Here is a 17850-nt window from a genome sequence, read left to right as displayed (position 1 = left end):
AGTTTTCCTTCTTCTTTACATTAACTATTAATGTGTAAAAATATTCAAAAGTTATACGCACGGATATATGCATTATTACATACATACATACATACATACATACATACATACATACATGCATACATACATACATACATACATTCATACATACATACATACATACATACATACATACATACATGCATGCATGCATGCATGCATGCATGCATGCATACATACATACATACATACATACATACATACATACATACATACATACATGTTTCCATCGATCAATACGGAAAATACTAAAACTGACAAGCACGATTCCTTCTTTAAAACACGGGGTATTTGACTCTTCGTACGCCGAGCTCTGCCCAGCAAAGTTATGTCCACGTGCTTTGGTTCACAAGTGTTTCTAATCTTTCGCTCTAAATTCTTATCACACAAGATTTGTACTGCCATATTTTTACAGGGATTGTCCTACTTTAGTGACCGTAGGATTTAGATAACGGTAAATTGAAGGACTCAGAGCGTCACCTGAAGGCCTCTGTGTGGGGAACATATTTTAGCTTACCTCCAACAGTATTTAGTTAAAACTTCAGTACTTGGATCGCCAGCCGGGCGAGGAAAACGATCACCGTTATCATCATGAACTCACAAATATTTCTAAATGCCTTTGTATGCATTCTTGTAGGAATTGGTGAGTAATATATTTTATTAAATCTGCAATTTATTTCATATTTCTGAATCAGTTTCAGTCACAGCTATTCCAGTCCTGTAATTTCTAGCCGGTTCCAGCTGTTTTGAGGTTCGTGGTTCTCTTCTGGTCAGTCAGGGTTGATCCACTTGTTGTAAAAAAGGGTATCAACCCTGACTGACCAAAAGAGATGCATCGGAGGTATCGTATGGGAAGAAAATCAAAGAAAAATGTGAAATATATTGTAACCACTCCGCACTATTATTTTCGGTTTTGTAACTTAATCCGCTAAGGGTATAGGAACCAGACTCAAGTCTGATACTAATTTCGGCCAAGGTCAAGATGATAATACAATTTAAGTAACAACAGGGGTTTTATAGTCATTCTAAATCATGGATCCAGAAAATAAATAAATCATGAAGAGACAAATTTAAACTCGAAACGTTGTAGTCTCACTTCAAATCATCTATTTATTTACGGTTTTCGCGCTAATAATGACACATATCAGTAACCAATGGTTAACGTGCAATAATATTTTCAAAACGAGGCAATCTTATTAATTTATTTTCATGCCAAATCGAAAATACTGGCTGATTTTCCTTTATACATGAAAATACGATTTCACATATAATGTCCAATCTCTTACATTAGAAAAAGGACTTTCATGCATTTCCGCAGATTTTCACCAACTTTCACTTGAAATAGTTTATTTCAAAAACAAACATAGATCAAGTCAAATTTCGAAGAATCAGCCGCTGTCTGGATTTTATGTGCATTTTATAAGTTTATTACGATGGCTTGCATCGTGTAAAAGTTGATCGAACTCTACCATTCGTCTTTCGAGTGCAGGAACCAGGCTAGCAATATCTCGTACTAGACAGATAAGATGCTACATATTTGGTAGCTGCAGTTCAGTTATCAATTCTGAATAAACTACATAAAAACAAAGTGTATTAGCTTTTAATCAAAATATGCTGTAACAAAAATACTACTGTCTTCTCAAATATGCTGCCTGTTTTCACTTGTTCGACGCCTAAGACATTTGTAGAGAGCACGAAAATAAAATTACAAATACGTGATGCTATGTATTTTCGTAAACATTAATATGGAGAAAATTGAATCATATGCCCTTACATTCTGGGCTCAGATCGAATAATCTCACTACATGGAAAGCATACACAAACCGTACACATATTTCACATCACGAAACAGGCTATTCGTGTCTCTTTTCGATATAATAAAGAAATACGGAAATTTATGCAACCTTTCGCATTATAATGTTATCTTATGTGACACTGAACAAGTTAGGTATCTTTATGTTGAAGGGATTACGTTTCACGCGGGTCATACAGACAAGAACTCGTTAACATGGGTTCAAGTGAAACAGTGAACAGAAAAAGACTCTTCTATTAATATTAAATAAACGACATCAAAATGAAGAGGGTTCAATTATTAAAACAGGATAACTGTTTAAACATCGTCTCTGTGTTGACATGCAAAGGAGCCAGTCACAGGTGGAGTCCAAAGTTGTTTTTGGTGTCGTGCATAACCATATCCTGACCACTGCGTACGATAGACATATGAAAACTCCACATAGAACCGCTGTCCGATTATACTGCTTATCAAACTTGGAACAATATCGAGACCTCTGTTGTGAGAGGGTGTACTATTTTATGCTGTTTTCTATATCATCTAAAGTTACAGACTGCCTTACTTCATTTTATTCTTTTTGCAGAGATGGCTTCAAGTCAAAATTTCGACCCCTGCGACGTTCACAAGAATTTAAGTGATACCATTCGGAGCGTTGGCTATCATGTCGACGATCCTAATGACTCTCTGATGTGTGACAACTATTTGACTCCGGGGTGGTACAAGTTTACTAGCAACGCAGGTAAACATTACAAGTTTATTGTATTCACTATCTGAGAGCGAAAGTTAGCAACAATTTTACACATTGCTTGAGGAATATGATCTGGCAGTTTGATATTTCATCAAATCGGTAATAAGGTCCTGATCCACACGAGTACGAGGTGCCAAGGTGGTTTGTCCTTTATGCATGCTGGTTGTGAACGTGATAATTCGCCCCAACTACGTGCGCACAGTATTATTTTTGTGTCTACAAGGTCATAATGAAAATTTCACTGAAAGGCTAAACGGACAGGTCATTTTGGTCGGCTGTAATGACATAGAGCTGGGTGTGTCTTGTCGTTTTAAGATAGGTGTCTACCGACCTTTTATTAGTCAGTGAGACGCGGGTTTTAGCGTAGCAACCAACAACTTTATTTACGCTTTAACTGATGATATTCGGTTGTTAAGTACATCGCTTTTTCCGAAAAGAAATGCATTCTTGTTTAAAATTAAACGGAACTAAGGACAACGAAATATCTTAGGTCCGATAAAGGTCGAACCAGATTTATGGTCACAAGCACCAAAAACACCCCCCCCCCCCGGGCTGGTGCTCTGACAAGGAACAAGTTTGACTTTGATCATTTGTCGGTCGTGTTTAGGGACATAAGTTGTAGCCGTCGGACGTCATCTGTCCAATAACATTTTTACCCTAGGATTTACTCGGTTCATATGAAGCTTTGACAGCGGACAAAGAGGTAGCTAAGTTTATTCGTGGTTCATGTGTTGGAGAACGATGACTGACGACAGATCGCCATATTTGTTCCTACTCTACATGTTTTTAACAGTGAATAAGACCATATTTCCAAATGACAAATTTGTCTGTTAAATCAAGTCTACTTTGACCAACGTTTAAAATATAACCACGAAACTTGGTCTTGTTCACCATATTGGAACAGTACATTAGATGAGACTAATAATTGGAGCAAATCGATGCTCATCATCTTGCATCACACAACCATAACTAAAGTTGCCAAAACGACCAAGCAATGATTACAGTGCAATGATCTTTGTCTGACTACGGCCACAACATAGCCCTGTTTCAACTGCTTTTTAAAACACGGCCACAATATAGCCCTGTTTCAACTGCTTCTTAAAAGCTTTAAATGCAAGCTTTGTTGTTAAATAAATAAAGTGGTCTTTCGGAGAAGCCACATCACTTTTTATATAATCCATAAGCAATCCCAGCCATCGACGGTTATGTAGAAAGGTTTTCGTTTTATACGACTGTCTTTCGTTGAGCAAGCTGATCACCTAGAAACTTTTATTATACCACAGTCAATGAATTTGTCTAGTAAACTCATCTTTGATTCGCGATCATTTTTATACCCCGTTCGATAAATACAATCCACGTACAGATTATTAGATTAGTGATCAATCTCTTCCGAAGACGGTTGAGTTACAAAGCCAAAAGGAACTGCGGGGATCGGATGGGGATGGAGTTATTTATTATCAATAAATGAGAAGAAAAAAGTCACGTAACATCCGTTGATGTTGGTTGTAGATACTTTGAGCTGGGCACACCAAAACACCAACTTTTTAACCAAGCTAGAGTATGTACCATGAAAAGAAAATACGACATACAGCATGTACACGTGATTCAGAGCACGAGATTAACGGCTAATCGGGAGCATTTATCCGCCTCCCCCAATATCCATTGTACATTTCGACAAGACTTTGGCCTGTGAATATGTTAAATAAAGTGAAATCAAACGCAAATATTTGCTTTCAAGTGAAAGCATCTGATTACTGAATGAATTGAGATATTGTCTGATAGGTCTGTGATCTGATAAGTTTAGTCCAATCAGTACCGATTAGTATATCATCTCCTGCACTTTACTGGTTCATTATATATCAGTCACGTTCTATAATTTTTAATGTATCTTTCGGAGGAAACTCTATTAAATGAATCATACACGTTTAACTCCAAAGGATATCATATTAGCCTTTGTGTACTACAAGAATATTCATACTATTTTATTACCTTTAGTTCTGGAAAGAACACATTTATTCCTGATTCATCTATTAAATTTACAACTGATTTCCATTTACGTAAACTAAGATATCCAGTTAGATAACCTTCATGGTGGAGAGAACCAGACAATTCGGCAAGAGGTACCAATTTCATACTGGTGGTTAGAACATGGAACGAATCCAGACTCACCGAGATTTAAAACGAACGTTACCAGTACGCTTTCAGTGGCTTATACGATTATCTTTGAAATATAAATTATAGCCCAACATTGTTGGAAGATCACATGATGTACACATATCTTACCATACAATAATCGCGTCTAACAGTTGATTAATTGTCTCATGCACTACATGTCATGGAAACCTCTCTTATCACTTGGAGCCTTCACGGAACACTGACTAATGTATACTCATTGTGGAAGAAAGAGATATTCCCTTAAGGTCTATTGGTAATACGAATTGGTCTAACATGTCGGTTGGTGTGGTATAGTCAAGTATATTGTGTAATGAGTTTAAAAATATTATTAATTTAAACAATATTTCATTTACATTGGACCCTGCGTACAATGCATGTGGCAAACATCACAATGACATGTAATGAGGGCTGCCATATTGGTACTCTTCCAGTCATTCATTCATTGGCAGTCATTTGACACGCATACCTGTAATCCGATGGCTATCAAACTTTCCATATTTAAAGCACAGTTTTGGTCGGTAAAGATAATAGCAGAGGGACTTGCACAAACTTCCTGAAAGGCATACTATACAATAACTTATATGCTTCTTTGCATTTGACTTATCTTCCTCAAAACTTTCATCGCACGTACTGCTCTAAATATTAATCAGCCAAACTTTACATCTTCGGGCTACGTAAGCCTTTATGTCTTAACACCCATCTAAATGTAATGAAAAGTACTTACCATTAGCTACGTATTATAAATAAACATTATATTTATACATAAATTAAATGTATATTGAATTTAATTACAACTATACTAGTTGTATTATGCATTTCTGCTAATGTGTGGGAAGGCACTTCTCTCAAAACAAGCATGTGAATAAAATTAAGAAAATACAAATTTTAGCAAAATTACACACTGATCAGGTACGATATGTGAGCAGCATCATACTTTACAAGACGGTACTTCGTACAGTTCTGGTGGATCGTCACTAATCGTTACAGTTAGACGAAGTATAGCGGAACATGCTAAATGAGGATGAATATGACTTGTATTCATGTATATATCCGTGTGCTTTTCTACAATGGATTTTACGATGGGTCGAATAGGCCATGGAAAGAGTTGACACTTATTTGTACAGTTAGTCATGCACATGTTAGTGGTGATTTAGACATTTGCAAAGACATGGGTGCTATATCAATCAGAATGCAAGGAGGCAGTGAACTGTTGCAAGGGGGTTACATAAAGGGAACATGAAGACTATAGTCTTAGAATTTGTATATGGGGATTTCAACCCATTATTACGATATCTTTAAGCCATTTCGTCACAATGCGAGTACCATCCCCCACCCACCTGTACTGAATGGTGCAATTAAAGGCTATTGGTATGCACAATTCAGTACAGGTGGGTTGGTGGTTGTGAAAAAATGGCTAAAATGTATCGTAATAGTGGTATCTGATTTCTGTAAATTAAATATACAACATTTATCAGTGAGTGTGAAAAAAAAAACGTATAATAAAAAGAAAATTCTAGACATTCGTATTACCAATAGCCATTAAGAGCTGCAGCCGGTGGGACTGACTCTCTGATTGTGAAGAATTGGCTGAGAATTATGGTATTAGTGATGTACCATTTCTTTCAGTTCAGTACCATGCACCATTTAACAGTTAATATGTGAAAGAATAACTTATAATAAAAAACTCCAGACCTTTTCGTCCACGGACTTTGAAGCAGTGTACGGCAATATGGAGCCAGGATGTAGTGAAAATGAAATGCCACTGAAGCTTAAGAATAATCCATTTAGTTGAAAGTAGAAACAGATTTTGTATCAATCTTGGAGACATTGTACATGAGCTGTTTTCCCGCACATACTGTTTGCGAATAAAATGGATTCTAGTCAGTCTTGAACAACATTGACTGTAGTTCCTAGAAAGATAGGTAGGCTCGTATTGGCCATTTGCAGAATTTTATGATGGTAATAATAATAATAATAATAATAACAACTTATTTTTCAGTCCTAGCCTAGCCATTATGATGATCCCCAAATAAGCAGTTTGGAATATAGTCATATTCTCTGCTCGCACTTTTTTCTGTACGTGCTGTATATCTGTATATTCAATTGATAATTATTTTGTCTAAACGTTATTAATGTATGAATCTTGAGTTAAATCTCTAACCACCCTTTTGGGTTCCTTGCGATGGATTCGAGGCAAAAAGTACAGAATGTAAGACTGGTTTCATCGCTGTGTTGACCGTAAGCCACATTAAGATGCCTTTTTGAATTCTGGTTTTAAAAGCACTCCATATCTTTGCATATGCATCTTTGTTGCCCAAGGTTCCGATATGATAACCCTATATATAGGGTTACCATACTGGAATATTGGCTAGCGAAAATGTTGCATATGACTACATTGCACGACGATGAAAGCTAATTTACTCAGTATTCAGCTGCCAAACACAAACCCACATATACAAAAAATCTATCATCACAAATACAGAAAAACACATTAAATTACCACTTATGTGTAGATGAATAATTGTTGAAATAAGTGTCTTGAACTATATATGACATATTGGGTACACCTTAGTATAAACTACTGAAAAGCACATGGATATATACATGCATACATGTTATATTCACATTCGCTAAGCATGTTGCGCTATACTTAGTTTAACATTCGCAATTAGTGACAATCTAAATTAAGCAACTGCCCATATATCTTACTTTACAATTTTAGCTAACATTCGTCATTGCATAATTTGAATCAATCCCACTCTTCTTTTTCTGAAAGCGCCTTCTCACACGCTAGCGGAGATGCATGCCACAGCTACAACAGGTCTCATATTTAAAGCAAGCAATATACATATATTTTAGGTGGTCAAATGCCAGAAAGCTGTGTTCAGCCGTACCATTGTGGAACCCATGCCCCTATTTGGATGAATGGAACTCATCCCACAGTAGCAGAAGGGATTGTGACTCGTGAGGCTTGTGGTAACATTGCTGGCACGTGCTGTATGTATACAACTAGCATTAAAGTTAAGAACTGTGGGGCAAAAGGATTCGTTTATGAACTTCAGCCCACAAGGGGATGCTCATTGGCTTATTGCGCAGGTATGCGTTCTATCTGTCATTGTTTCATTCTGCCTCTCTAGCTGTTCGTAAATGTTTTGTCCTTGTATAGACATGTTTCTCACACTTTCTTTTGGACTGAGCTTTAGGTTTTTTTCTGGTCATAACGATGCATATGATGGCCGCTGTTATCAAATATTCTTGATGTAATTCGACATACTTAGAACATATCAAACAATGCATTCTGATGGACGCTCGTATTGAAATTCGTGATGTATTCTGGGATACTTCGGAGCATATCAACCCAGTTTCTTACATGACACCACATGAAGAAAAGTCGCGAGAACAGGAAAAATGCATTACGCTCATATGTGATTCGACCCAAATTTTAAACATGTTCGATAAATATAAAACATCATCTGTTTAAAATAAAGACCTTTTGCCCATCAGCCCTTCATGAAATCAGCGAAACTAAACGTCTCAGGTTGAATATTCATTTAGACTTTACCCTCCTTTACCCCCACCCCACCCCGGTATTATCAGAAAATGAAAATTAGTAATTTTATTTCAGGAACTGGTACTCCTTGCCGACCTGACCAGTATTCGCTGACCGGCCTCACACCATGTAGTGGTAATTTCGCATGCTTGTTATCCTTTAGTTATCCAACTTTGTATGTGTTTTTATGTATCAAAGCAATCTAGTAAACATTAGCCTATGCAAATTCAAGTTAGATCTATTAAGATGAACATTTTTTTGAAGGCAATTATCATGTTTTATGGGAAATAAAGGGAACAATATGGAAACAACTTTCTCTTTATTAGCCAGCCTTGAAGTATATAATATTTTACCCATGAATACATCTTGGATCAAATTCATACACTTCTCGAATTGGTAATGAAGCTTATCGGCAGTCAGATTCAATTTTTGTTTTTGTTTTATTTTAAATAACGGATGTCACAATTATCTTTGTCTGGAATCTCGAGGTGAAAAACGTTCAGCTCAGAAACACAGATATATGGCGTCAACTTGACACAACAGTTAAACAAGCTATTCATAAATATATTACAGGACTGCGTTGTTGCTTCGAAAGCGAGTTATTTTCGATGGCACAATTTTGTAAGGATGTGAAATATTATTTTCGATGTTTAGATTTAATTTCGAGGAAAGTGTAGTTTCGAATTTCTATGGTATTTGTATGAAACATTTAATTTCCAGATCAAGTTGTTTCAGTTTAACCTATATCAGTGACCCTTGAATTATTGTATTTCCAACATAGCCATGGCACGAATCAACTAACATATATTTCACAATGGAATCAGCACGGTTTGGACAGTTGCCACTTTAATTTGGGTCATGATTCTCGAAGTGTCATGGAAATGGTGCTGGTGCTGGGTAATATGACTCAGCAGTCGTTCGGAAATCAATAAAAGTCAAGTTTCTATTTGTGTCAAAAATTTAGTTATAGATCGGCATGTTCGAGTATTATTATCTACGTTTAAGAAATGTATATTGATATAAAACGGTACACAAAAAAAACATAAAGACATAAATAAAGCGAAATGTTTTAATCAGTTCCAAAATTATTGGGATCAAACACTATCATTTTTCAGATGCATATCCCAAACTTCCGCAGAATCCGCAAATTAGCAATCCTATTGTTCTGACTGACACGTTTGAATTTCAATGCAAGATCCCGTTTGACACCTCCAGGACGGATGTTGGATTCGAGGTTACGTGGCTTTTTAACAGCAAACGCGATCCCAAGGTGCCTCCGACCATTTTAAGTGGAAACGAACGCTTAGCACATTTGGATCAGCATTTTCTGAAAGGTCACTTGGGCGAATCGGTAAATTATAGCTATACGTTCGTTGTATTATTATGGATCATCTTAGGGACGAAAGTTACACCTGTTTTCTAAGGAAGAAGAAAAATATAAATATAGAAGATACATATAACTGGAATAGAAATGTTTCTAATAGATGGCGCACGTACCTGTCTTTGCGATGCTATTTTTTTCTTATTTCTGGGAAATTATACAGTTCTTTCTCGAGTTATTTATATCTACCACGAGAATTAAACTGATGTAATACTTGATGCTGTTAAGATAATTTCAAATGTATGCAAATAAAATTAAAAAATATGTCGTATTCTCGTCTATTGAGGTCTTTACAAAAGTGATTAACATGTATGAGTTAAAGTGATTATTTAATACTTCTAATCACCTTGCCGGTCTGTCGCTTTGTTAAAGAGACAGACAGACAAATATACATACAGGCAAATATACATCTATAGTAAAGGTTATATAGGTCAAATAAGCGTTCAATAGCGACTATTTCAGTAATATGCCTAATTTTGTAAAATTTGATTCTACAGATCTTTACATGAACATTATTCACATTATTTGGATCTTCATACATCCATATTTCGTTGGAAGATCATTATTTACACGCCTAGAGAAGTTCATGTGACAAAATTAATATTAAAGGACGTATACATATTTTGACGTGATAAACCTATAGATGTAGACCAGTACAATACAGACTGAATGTTGCGAGCTCTTATGTCACACTGAAAGCCACGCATATTGATACACAGATTCGTACGACTCAATAGGGGGTTTCACGGTTAATATCTCTCTTTGAAAACACCAGAGGGCATCTCGGTGCAACTCACTTCCTGATAGTTCAATCAATTAAGATGGCAGATGTAGATCAAGAAAATATGATAGACCGCTCACATTATGCAAGCAGGATCGACATCTCACTGTCTTAAAAAGAAATTCTATCAATATTTGATCAATTGGTTTTACGTCTTTTATTTTTCTTCTCTCTAACTTGCGCTGCTCCCAGCTTTCAGAACTTTATCATTTTTTCCATTACTACCTTATGCTCTAATTTGTACTATTTGATTGTGCAAAAGTGTATCGCTGCGTAAAAAGTTCTTGAAATTTATCTCGCTTGAAGAATAATGAAAATATGTTTATTGTTTACAGCTTCAATCATAGCAGTTAATAGAGGTTGAACGACAAAGAGAAAAATATTCTAACTTCTTAAGGTTCTTTTATTATTGATTTAGACTGTTGCTTTTCTATTAATGTTCATTATATTTTTCATGACGAGTCTCCTTGGTGATTATTTTAATTTTATTTCCTTGAACGGTTGGAAATTTTAGAGTATACAGTTTGGAGAAATATCGATGTTAGACACACTATGCACGTATAGGACATTTGTAGCTCTCACCTATCTGCCTGTCTGTCTGTATGTATGTCTGTCTCCTTTCATCTGGTGCATGGGTATGCATATCCTCGAATGAATGTGTGTTCGTATATTACATAAACATACTTCTGGTTAAAAACGAGCATAAAATGATGCTAAGATAGAAAGAGTGACTCATAGATAAAGACAACAAATATGACATTTGTGAGTATCAATTTATTATTGACTTGTAGCTCATGTTATTACAAGCAGTCTCTTTTTTTAAATCATGCTGTTTGTCATTTTACATCCGGTCACGTGGATCAATATTGATTTAAAAGGCGAACCAAACTAATAGGACGGAATCTGTGAAATAATTGGATCTTTAAAACTTACATGTTTGATGCAAGGAAAGTTAAACAGAATTAAACTAATTTTAAAAAGGCTGTTCAAGATGAATTTGCTGGTGGCAATCAGAAATTTTATCTAAATACACCAGCAAATTTGAGAATTATTACAAGTGTGCATAAGCAAAGAAAAATCATGCTGAATGTTATCGCATGTACCGTCCAATACTTGATGTTTCAAAAGTCATAAAGAAAATGAAAAAAAACTCACTGGGCATGTTAATTAATCTGAATATTGTACGATATTTGCACCCAAATATGGATAAATATTCCGTCTGCATTAATTAATCGTTATGATAGCTAATGTAATTATTGCTTTGTTAATTTCCCCTGAATACATTAAAATACTGTGTTCCATTTATATAAATGAAATAAAAAAACTTATATGGTTTAAAATATTCAGTATTACAAATCAGCTGACGTATCGAATTCGTGTTATAATTTTCTTATCGAACTTGTGTCATAACTTTCTTAACTCGTGTTATAAACGAACTATTTGCCTTGCGAAAGTAACTGAGAAAGAAGGATATATCAACATATGAAAAATTCAAATTGTTGAGATGGTTTCCGTTAAAGTTATATAGCCAAAAATATGCAATAAATGTTTAAAATCGGAGAGCAAAGTGATATTTACACCCAAATATCAATAAACATTCCATCAGCATTAATTACACTCCTTTATCGTTATGATAGCTAATGTAATTATTGCTTTGTTAAGTTCCTCTGAACACATTAAAATACTGTGTTCCATTTTTTTTTTTTTTTTAAATTTTCTGGTTTAAAATATTCAGCATTACAAATCAGCTGACGTATCGAATTCATGTTATAATTTTCTTATCGAACTTATGTTATAACTTTCTTAACTCGTGCTATAAACAAACTATTAGCCTTGCGAAAGTAACTGAGAAAGAAGGATATATCTACATATGAAAATGCAAATTGTTGAGATTGTTTTCGTTATAGTTATATAGTCAAAAATGTGCAATAAATGCTTAAAACCGGAGAGCAAAGTGAAATGTTCCTACAAATGTATCTGAAATTATAGATAATAAATCTATATTATCAGGTATAGACAGTGTATCTAATTTAATCATTTGATATCATTTAAGTATGGAAAGTAAATATTATTTAATTATCTGATATGATGTAAGTATGGACACAAAATCTAATTATCTGATGTAATGTCTATAACTATTCTACTAGTATGAACACAAGATGTTAGACATATATAACTGATTCATTGGTTTAACCATAATTATCTGTAGTACAACTAAGATTCCTTCCTTTGTTGACTTTATGTATCGCTAACCAAGTGTAGAACGGTGAACTATCCGGAACTGGAAATTTTTTTTTATGGGCATGCGCATTGGAGCTAAGGGAGGTAATTTTAGGCGCTATGATCAGTAACTCCGTTGCAACAATGAACCTCCTATACTGTGACGAATAGACTCGACGTCCTCTTTTCTAAAACCGGGTTTTGTACCTGGTCACTATTGTAAAAGTCCATAGCGATATTTTTATTTTCGTCTGGGAGTTTTTTTATTGGCAGTAAAGGTGTAACAAATTCAAATATCAGGACTGAATATACTTTAGTTAAATAAAATTAGTATTAATGTGTTCAACAAGAAAGCATATTTAGTTTATCATTTGAAAATGCGCGTACATGACATGCTTGTCTTTTGCTTTAATTGCAAAGATAACAAATAAAGAGAAATTTGGAATATGTCACATCTATAAGTTTTGGATAGAGAACTTTATTAACATCTAATTCTGTTGCTTATCTCCATTATCATTATGATCACATACTTTAGATGTTTCTTAAATACTCTGCTCTTTCTACCAGATCAGCTGTGCCGTAAGTTCTTACTTTTTAAATTCTCCTCAAAGAAGAAGTCCCCCGTTACAGAGTCGTGATTACTGGATGGGAATAAGGGTGAGTAAGAGTATTAAATAACTTTGATGACTACGAAGTGTTCTTTTCAGTGGATTGATCAAGTTGTGTTTGTATTAACGACATGGGTACATTTCTGGTCATTATTTAGGAGAAAGCCTAAGTATGACTCCACAAAAGTTTCATATTGCGTTCCTTATTTTCGCAAGCTCCTTTAGGCTAAGGACAATCTTAACTTTGTGACAGGATATTTGTATGAAACCTACCAGGTTCAATTACTAGTTTGAGACAAATTATTAGTTTTCCACAGACATATCAATAACCTTCATCCAACTTTACCCTCCAACAACAGTTTCCAGAGAGAGAGAGAGAGAGAGAGAATTGCAGCAGTGCATCTTTAACCACCTATGACGGCGGAACCGGAGTTAGAATTGTCGTGAAATGGACACATTTACACGTACGTGAAAGCACATGTCGACCACGCACTGTTTAAACAATTAATGGTATTCCAGTGCAAACTTAGAAATCCGGTGCAATGTACGGAAGTCTTGCAGGGAAATCTTCAGACCAGTGTCAATAATACATTGTAGCTTGTGGTTTGCTGTGAGGATCCCCAGCGACGTTTTTCATCAGGCAGATATTTTGTTTCTCCCATATGATAGTGTACATGGACACATATACAAATATGCGTTAACCGTCGTTAGATGCTGCTAACAGATACAAAGAGGCCGTTCCGTTGACTTCCAAAGATTCGGCGAGTGTTGCAGACCCGCATAAACATATCTGTATAGTTCAGCACTAACAAGGCCACAGCTACTGCAGGTGGACCCGTACAAAGAATTTCTCAGAGACAATGCTGCATTGTTAGCAAAACATAAGGTACTGATTTGTCATGGACATATTGACATACCTTAAAATTAACCAACTGTGGATGTTTGTCGTTATACTTCTGATCAGATAGGCTGAATTCGCATCGTTCCTGAAGATGTTCTACACATTTATCATACCGGAGAACCTTTGCCGCAAAACAACCGGATAACGTTTTGTGTCTTTTGAATGTTGCTGAAACCGGCAACCATAATTAAATACATTTTGAGTCCCACATATTCCTCAACGAGCTTGCTAGCATATTTATCCTTAAGTTTCCCGCTACCTTTTTGTTTTGAGTACTGATCAGGGAGTGACCTTTTGACATTACCTGGTATAAAATTCATTTTTCTGACATGATTCGGCTATGTTCGCATGCACATCGTTGATTGTGACATGCATTAGCGGAGAATTTGTATTCACGTACAACATCTTGATGTTGTAACCGTAACAAGGTTTGATCTTGTCACAATAAAAGATGTTCATGAACAGTTTAGATATATCTATCACTGACGAGCTACCTTAAATGGATTTTCTCTGCTTCACTTTTGATATTTCACTGAGAACAGCAACGATATCACCGTCAAGTAGCTTGTATGGATGGAACGTGGGGTAAGCGACAATCCTGCTAGGTTTATCTTATTCGCTGACACCGCCAAGGTTGACGCAGATTAGCTACCGCAAGTTTTCGATCGTTTATCCAAGCACTGCATTATTCATGAGTTCAAAAAAATCCCTTCCAAACTTCTTTGACGCGGCTGTTCTCAGATTCGTATTCATCGGAATGAAAAAGCTATCCACACACATTTTTGAAACCGTAGCATCCTATGAAATTTACATACACATATCCACAACCGCATATATGTGGACTACGTTGTAATATTTAGTTCGAGGATTTGGGACAAGCTGACGCATTCAGTAAACTTGACTCCAGAATCATCTACGACCGCACACTGGTACTAGGACAACAGCTCGCCTGGTACTGTAAATGCTTCCGGGATTAGGGGGCAGTTATGTGGGCGTGGCAGCTCGTCTGGATACTGTAAATGCTTCCGGGATTAGGGGGCTTTTTTTTGGGCGTGGCAGCTCGTCTGGTACTGTAAATACTTCCGGGATTAGGGGGCAGTTATTTGGGCGTGGCAGCTCGTCTGGACACTCCAGATAAACCTCTAAGAAGTATCTGAGGTCACTCTCGTATGCAATTCCACATCAATGTATTTTGACACCGCCCATTGAAACACACAAACAGGTGTGCATTATGTGCGTCAATATTCATGATGTAACTGTTTGGGGACGCACCGTCGAATCCGTCCACGACCAGATTAAAATAACTCGACCCACTGAACCACTGCTTTGCGTAAACCTGCAGTTACACTTCCACGCACATGTCAGGAGCCCATTCTGAACCTGAACTGGTGTATTTTTCCAACGTCAAAAGAGTCTTTGAAAAAGCTATGTAAAATCCGTAATTAATGGCTTTGTAATTCACTATCGCACAAGTACCGCTGTGAATCCACGGGATTCAATTTTTAATGCATCATGGTCATGGCTAAGCGGCGCGATCATGTACAATCCTAGAACATTGTCTGCTTCTTTTTCTAGTTTATACGTATTCAAAATAATCGCAAGGTTGTTATTGCTGTTGTTGTTGATGTTGTTGTTGTTGTTGTAGGGTTTAACGCCATTTTTCAGCACAAGATAGACTATACATGGCGGCCAGTATTAATGGTGGAGGAAGAACCCGGGAAAACCCCGGAAAGAACCACCGATCCACGAGAAGCTACTGGCAAGCTTTCTCACATACCCATATTAGCCGAATCCGAGACTCGAACCCACGCAGACAGAGGTGAGATGGATTGATCTGTAACGGAGAGCGCTTTAGAACACTCGGCCACTCGGGGCCCTTGCACTTCGATAGATTATTTTGTAGCCTATTGTATTTATTAGTAATACATGTCCTTTATGTAAGTTCAAGCCTGTATATTCATCAGAGAAGAAATATTTACTATCGTCAACTTGCCCAGTCTGTGGGATAAATCGGCGCCAACTCGGTCCTATGAAGGACTAACTCGAATCAATTCAGAGACTACACAAACAAATAACGTGGACTGAATTCTAATGTTAGTTTCTTTCAGTGAAACTCTCGCGTTGTTCTGTGAGATCTCCATCATATGTTGGTCCCTCGTTTGGCGAATATCTCACTGTTCCATGCTAGATGTCTGTTTGAACGAGATAAGACTATGCGTGCCAACCTTACTGTGTGACAACTTATTCACGCTGAATATAGCTTATTAACGTTGTACCGCGTCTTTTTCTAGTTTATACGTATTCAAAATAATCGCAAGATAATGTTCTGAATCACGAACGCGTTTGTGAAACTTGAAAGCTGGTTTGTTGATGTACATGCTCAACTGCCTCAGCAGCTATATTGGCAACAATACGGCGACGCTCTTTTCATCAGTAATCGCCTGAACGATTTCAGCCAGCTTGGCCCATGCAGTAATCTCGTAATGCATTTGCGCAGCTGATTTACGAAGCTGCCTTGCAGTTGGATGAGGCTCATCCGGGGGAAGTAGTAAGAGCGCAAGTATATTACATTTTCTTGCCTCTCGTGGTATTTTTATGTTATGCTTTCGCGCAAATTGCATAACTTAAGGAAGGATAAGCATGCTGATATAAACGTATTTATATTTATTCTTAAAATACATTTTTAAAAATATTTTTAATTTATCAGGATGAGTAACTGCAATCACTTCAGTCATGGCTGGTATTTCATTGATTTCTGTAAAGTTGATGTCGTCGAGTTTTTCTACAACAATGGGTTCCATATTTGTGTTGCAAAGCCTTTGCCGGCGCACTTGACATTACTTACGAACAGGTCCCTATGGACCACATGGTTGATTTTACTCCGATACTACGTTTGAGATAGTGTCCAGCACTAAAACGGGAGCAAGTTGACTTGACAATATTCGTAATTACATATTCTGCCGCAAAGTGCCCATTTTCCAAGGCATACATTTTTACATAGACTGTGTCCTAATGCAACTGAACTTTTTATATACATACAAATTATTTTAATTAATATAAGTTTTTGTTTATCCATTCTATAAATGGCATTCTGGTAGCCCAGCACGAGTAGGTAATTTTATTCCTCGCCCATTAGCGTGTGCGAATTTACTTTTTTTTTATCCCTTATTAAAAGAGTAACTCTTACATATTCTATACCTATTTTGGACGACAAGATAGTGAAAGAAAAGTCGTGGTTTAACAGCCACTCACAATTTCTTTTGTTTGTTCTTACATTTTTCCTGTCTATATCATATATATTTAATTTGAATTGTTTGTTAGTTGTTTATTTGTTTTTTAAATTTCATTTTATACTATTGAAATGTAACTTTGTATGTTTCATTTAACCTAGTCAAAAATCATGTTTTTTTCTATGTGGCCTAAATTATTGATTTTTTATTTTATTTCGCAAACAACTAATACATAGCTAAACTATTCTCTACTTGTATGGGTTTACTATGAGGATCATTTTTAATTGAAGTAAACATGTTTATTGGGACCTGGATTTAGATTATTGGAATTCCCCATACAATTTTCCTGGCGTAAATGACCTAGTCCAGGTTATATATTTTAATTTCAGCAATTGGCATTCTAATTATAACGAATATTTTATCTT

The 17850-nt window shown here is 36.1% G+C and overlaps 1 protein-coding gene across 1 annotated transcript in view; it reads left to right on the top strand.

Moving 5' to 3' along the window:
• The first annotated feature begins 489 nt into the window (after positions 1 to 489).
• The window catches only part of LOC149774180 (von Willebrand factor D and EGF domain-containing protein-like), a 69459-nt gene continuing 52098 nt past the window's right edge, over positions 490 to 17850 (top strand). The window contains exons 1-6 of the mRNA XM_089945684.1: positions 490 to 682; positions 2415 to 2570; positions 7614 to 7850; positions 8380 to 8439; positions 9420 to 9655; positions 13254 to 13343. Coding sequence (XP_089801810.1) covers positions 631 to 682; positions 2415 to 2570; positions 7614 to 7850; positions 8380 to 8439; positions 9420 to 9655; positions 13254 to 13343 — 831 coding nt within the window. The 5' untranslated portion in view covers positions 490 to 630. The remainder of the gene's footprint in view (positions 683 to 2414; positions 2571 to 7613; positions 7851 to 8379; positions 8440 to 9419; positions 9656 to 13253; positions 13344 to 17850) is intronic.

Source organism: Sinohyriopsis cumingii, unplaced genomic scaffold (assembly GCF_028554795.1).
Source record: "Sinohyriopsis cumingii isolate HCF-2022 unplaced genomic scaffold, ASM2855479v2 utg000400l, whole genome shotgun sequence".
Lineage (NCBI taxonomy): Eukaryota > Metazoa > Mollusca > Bivalvia > Unionida > Unionidae > Sinohyriopsis > Sinohyriopsis cumingii.
This window is presented reverse-complemented; position numbering and strand designations above follow the sequence as displayed.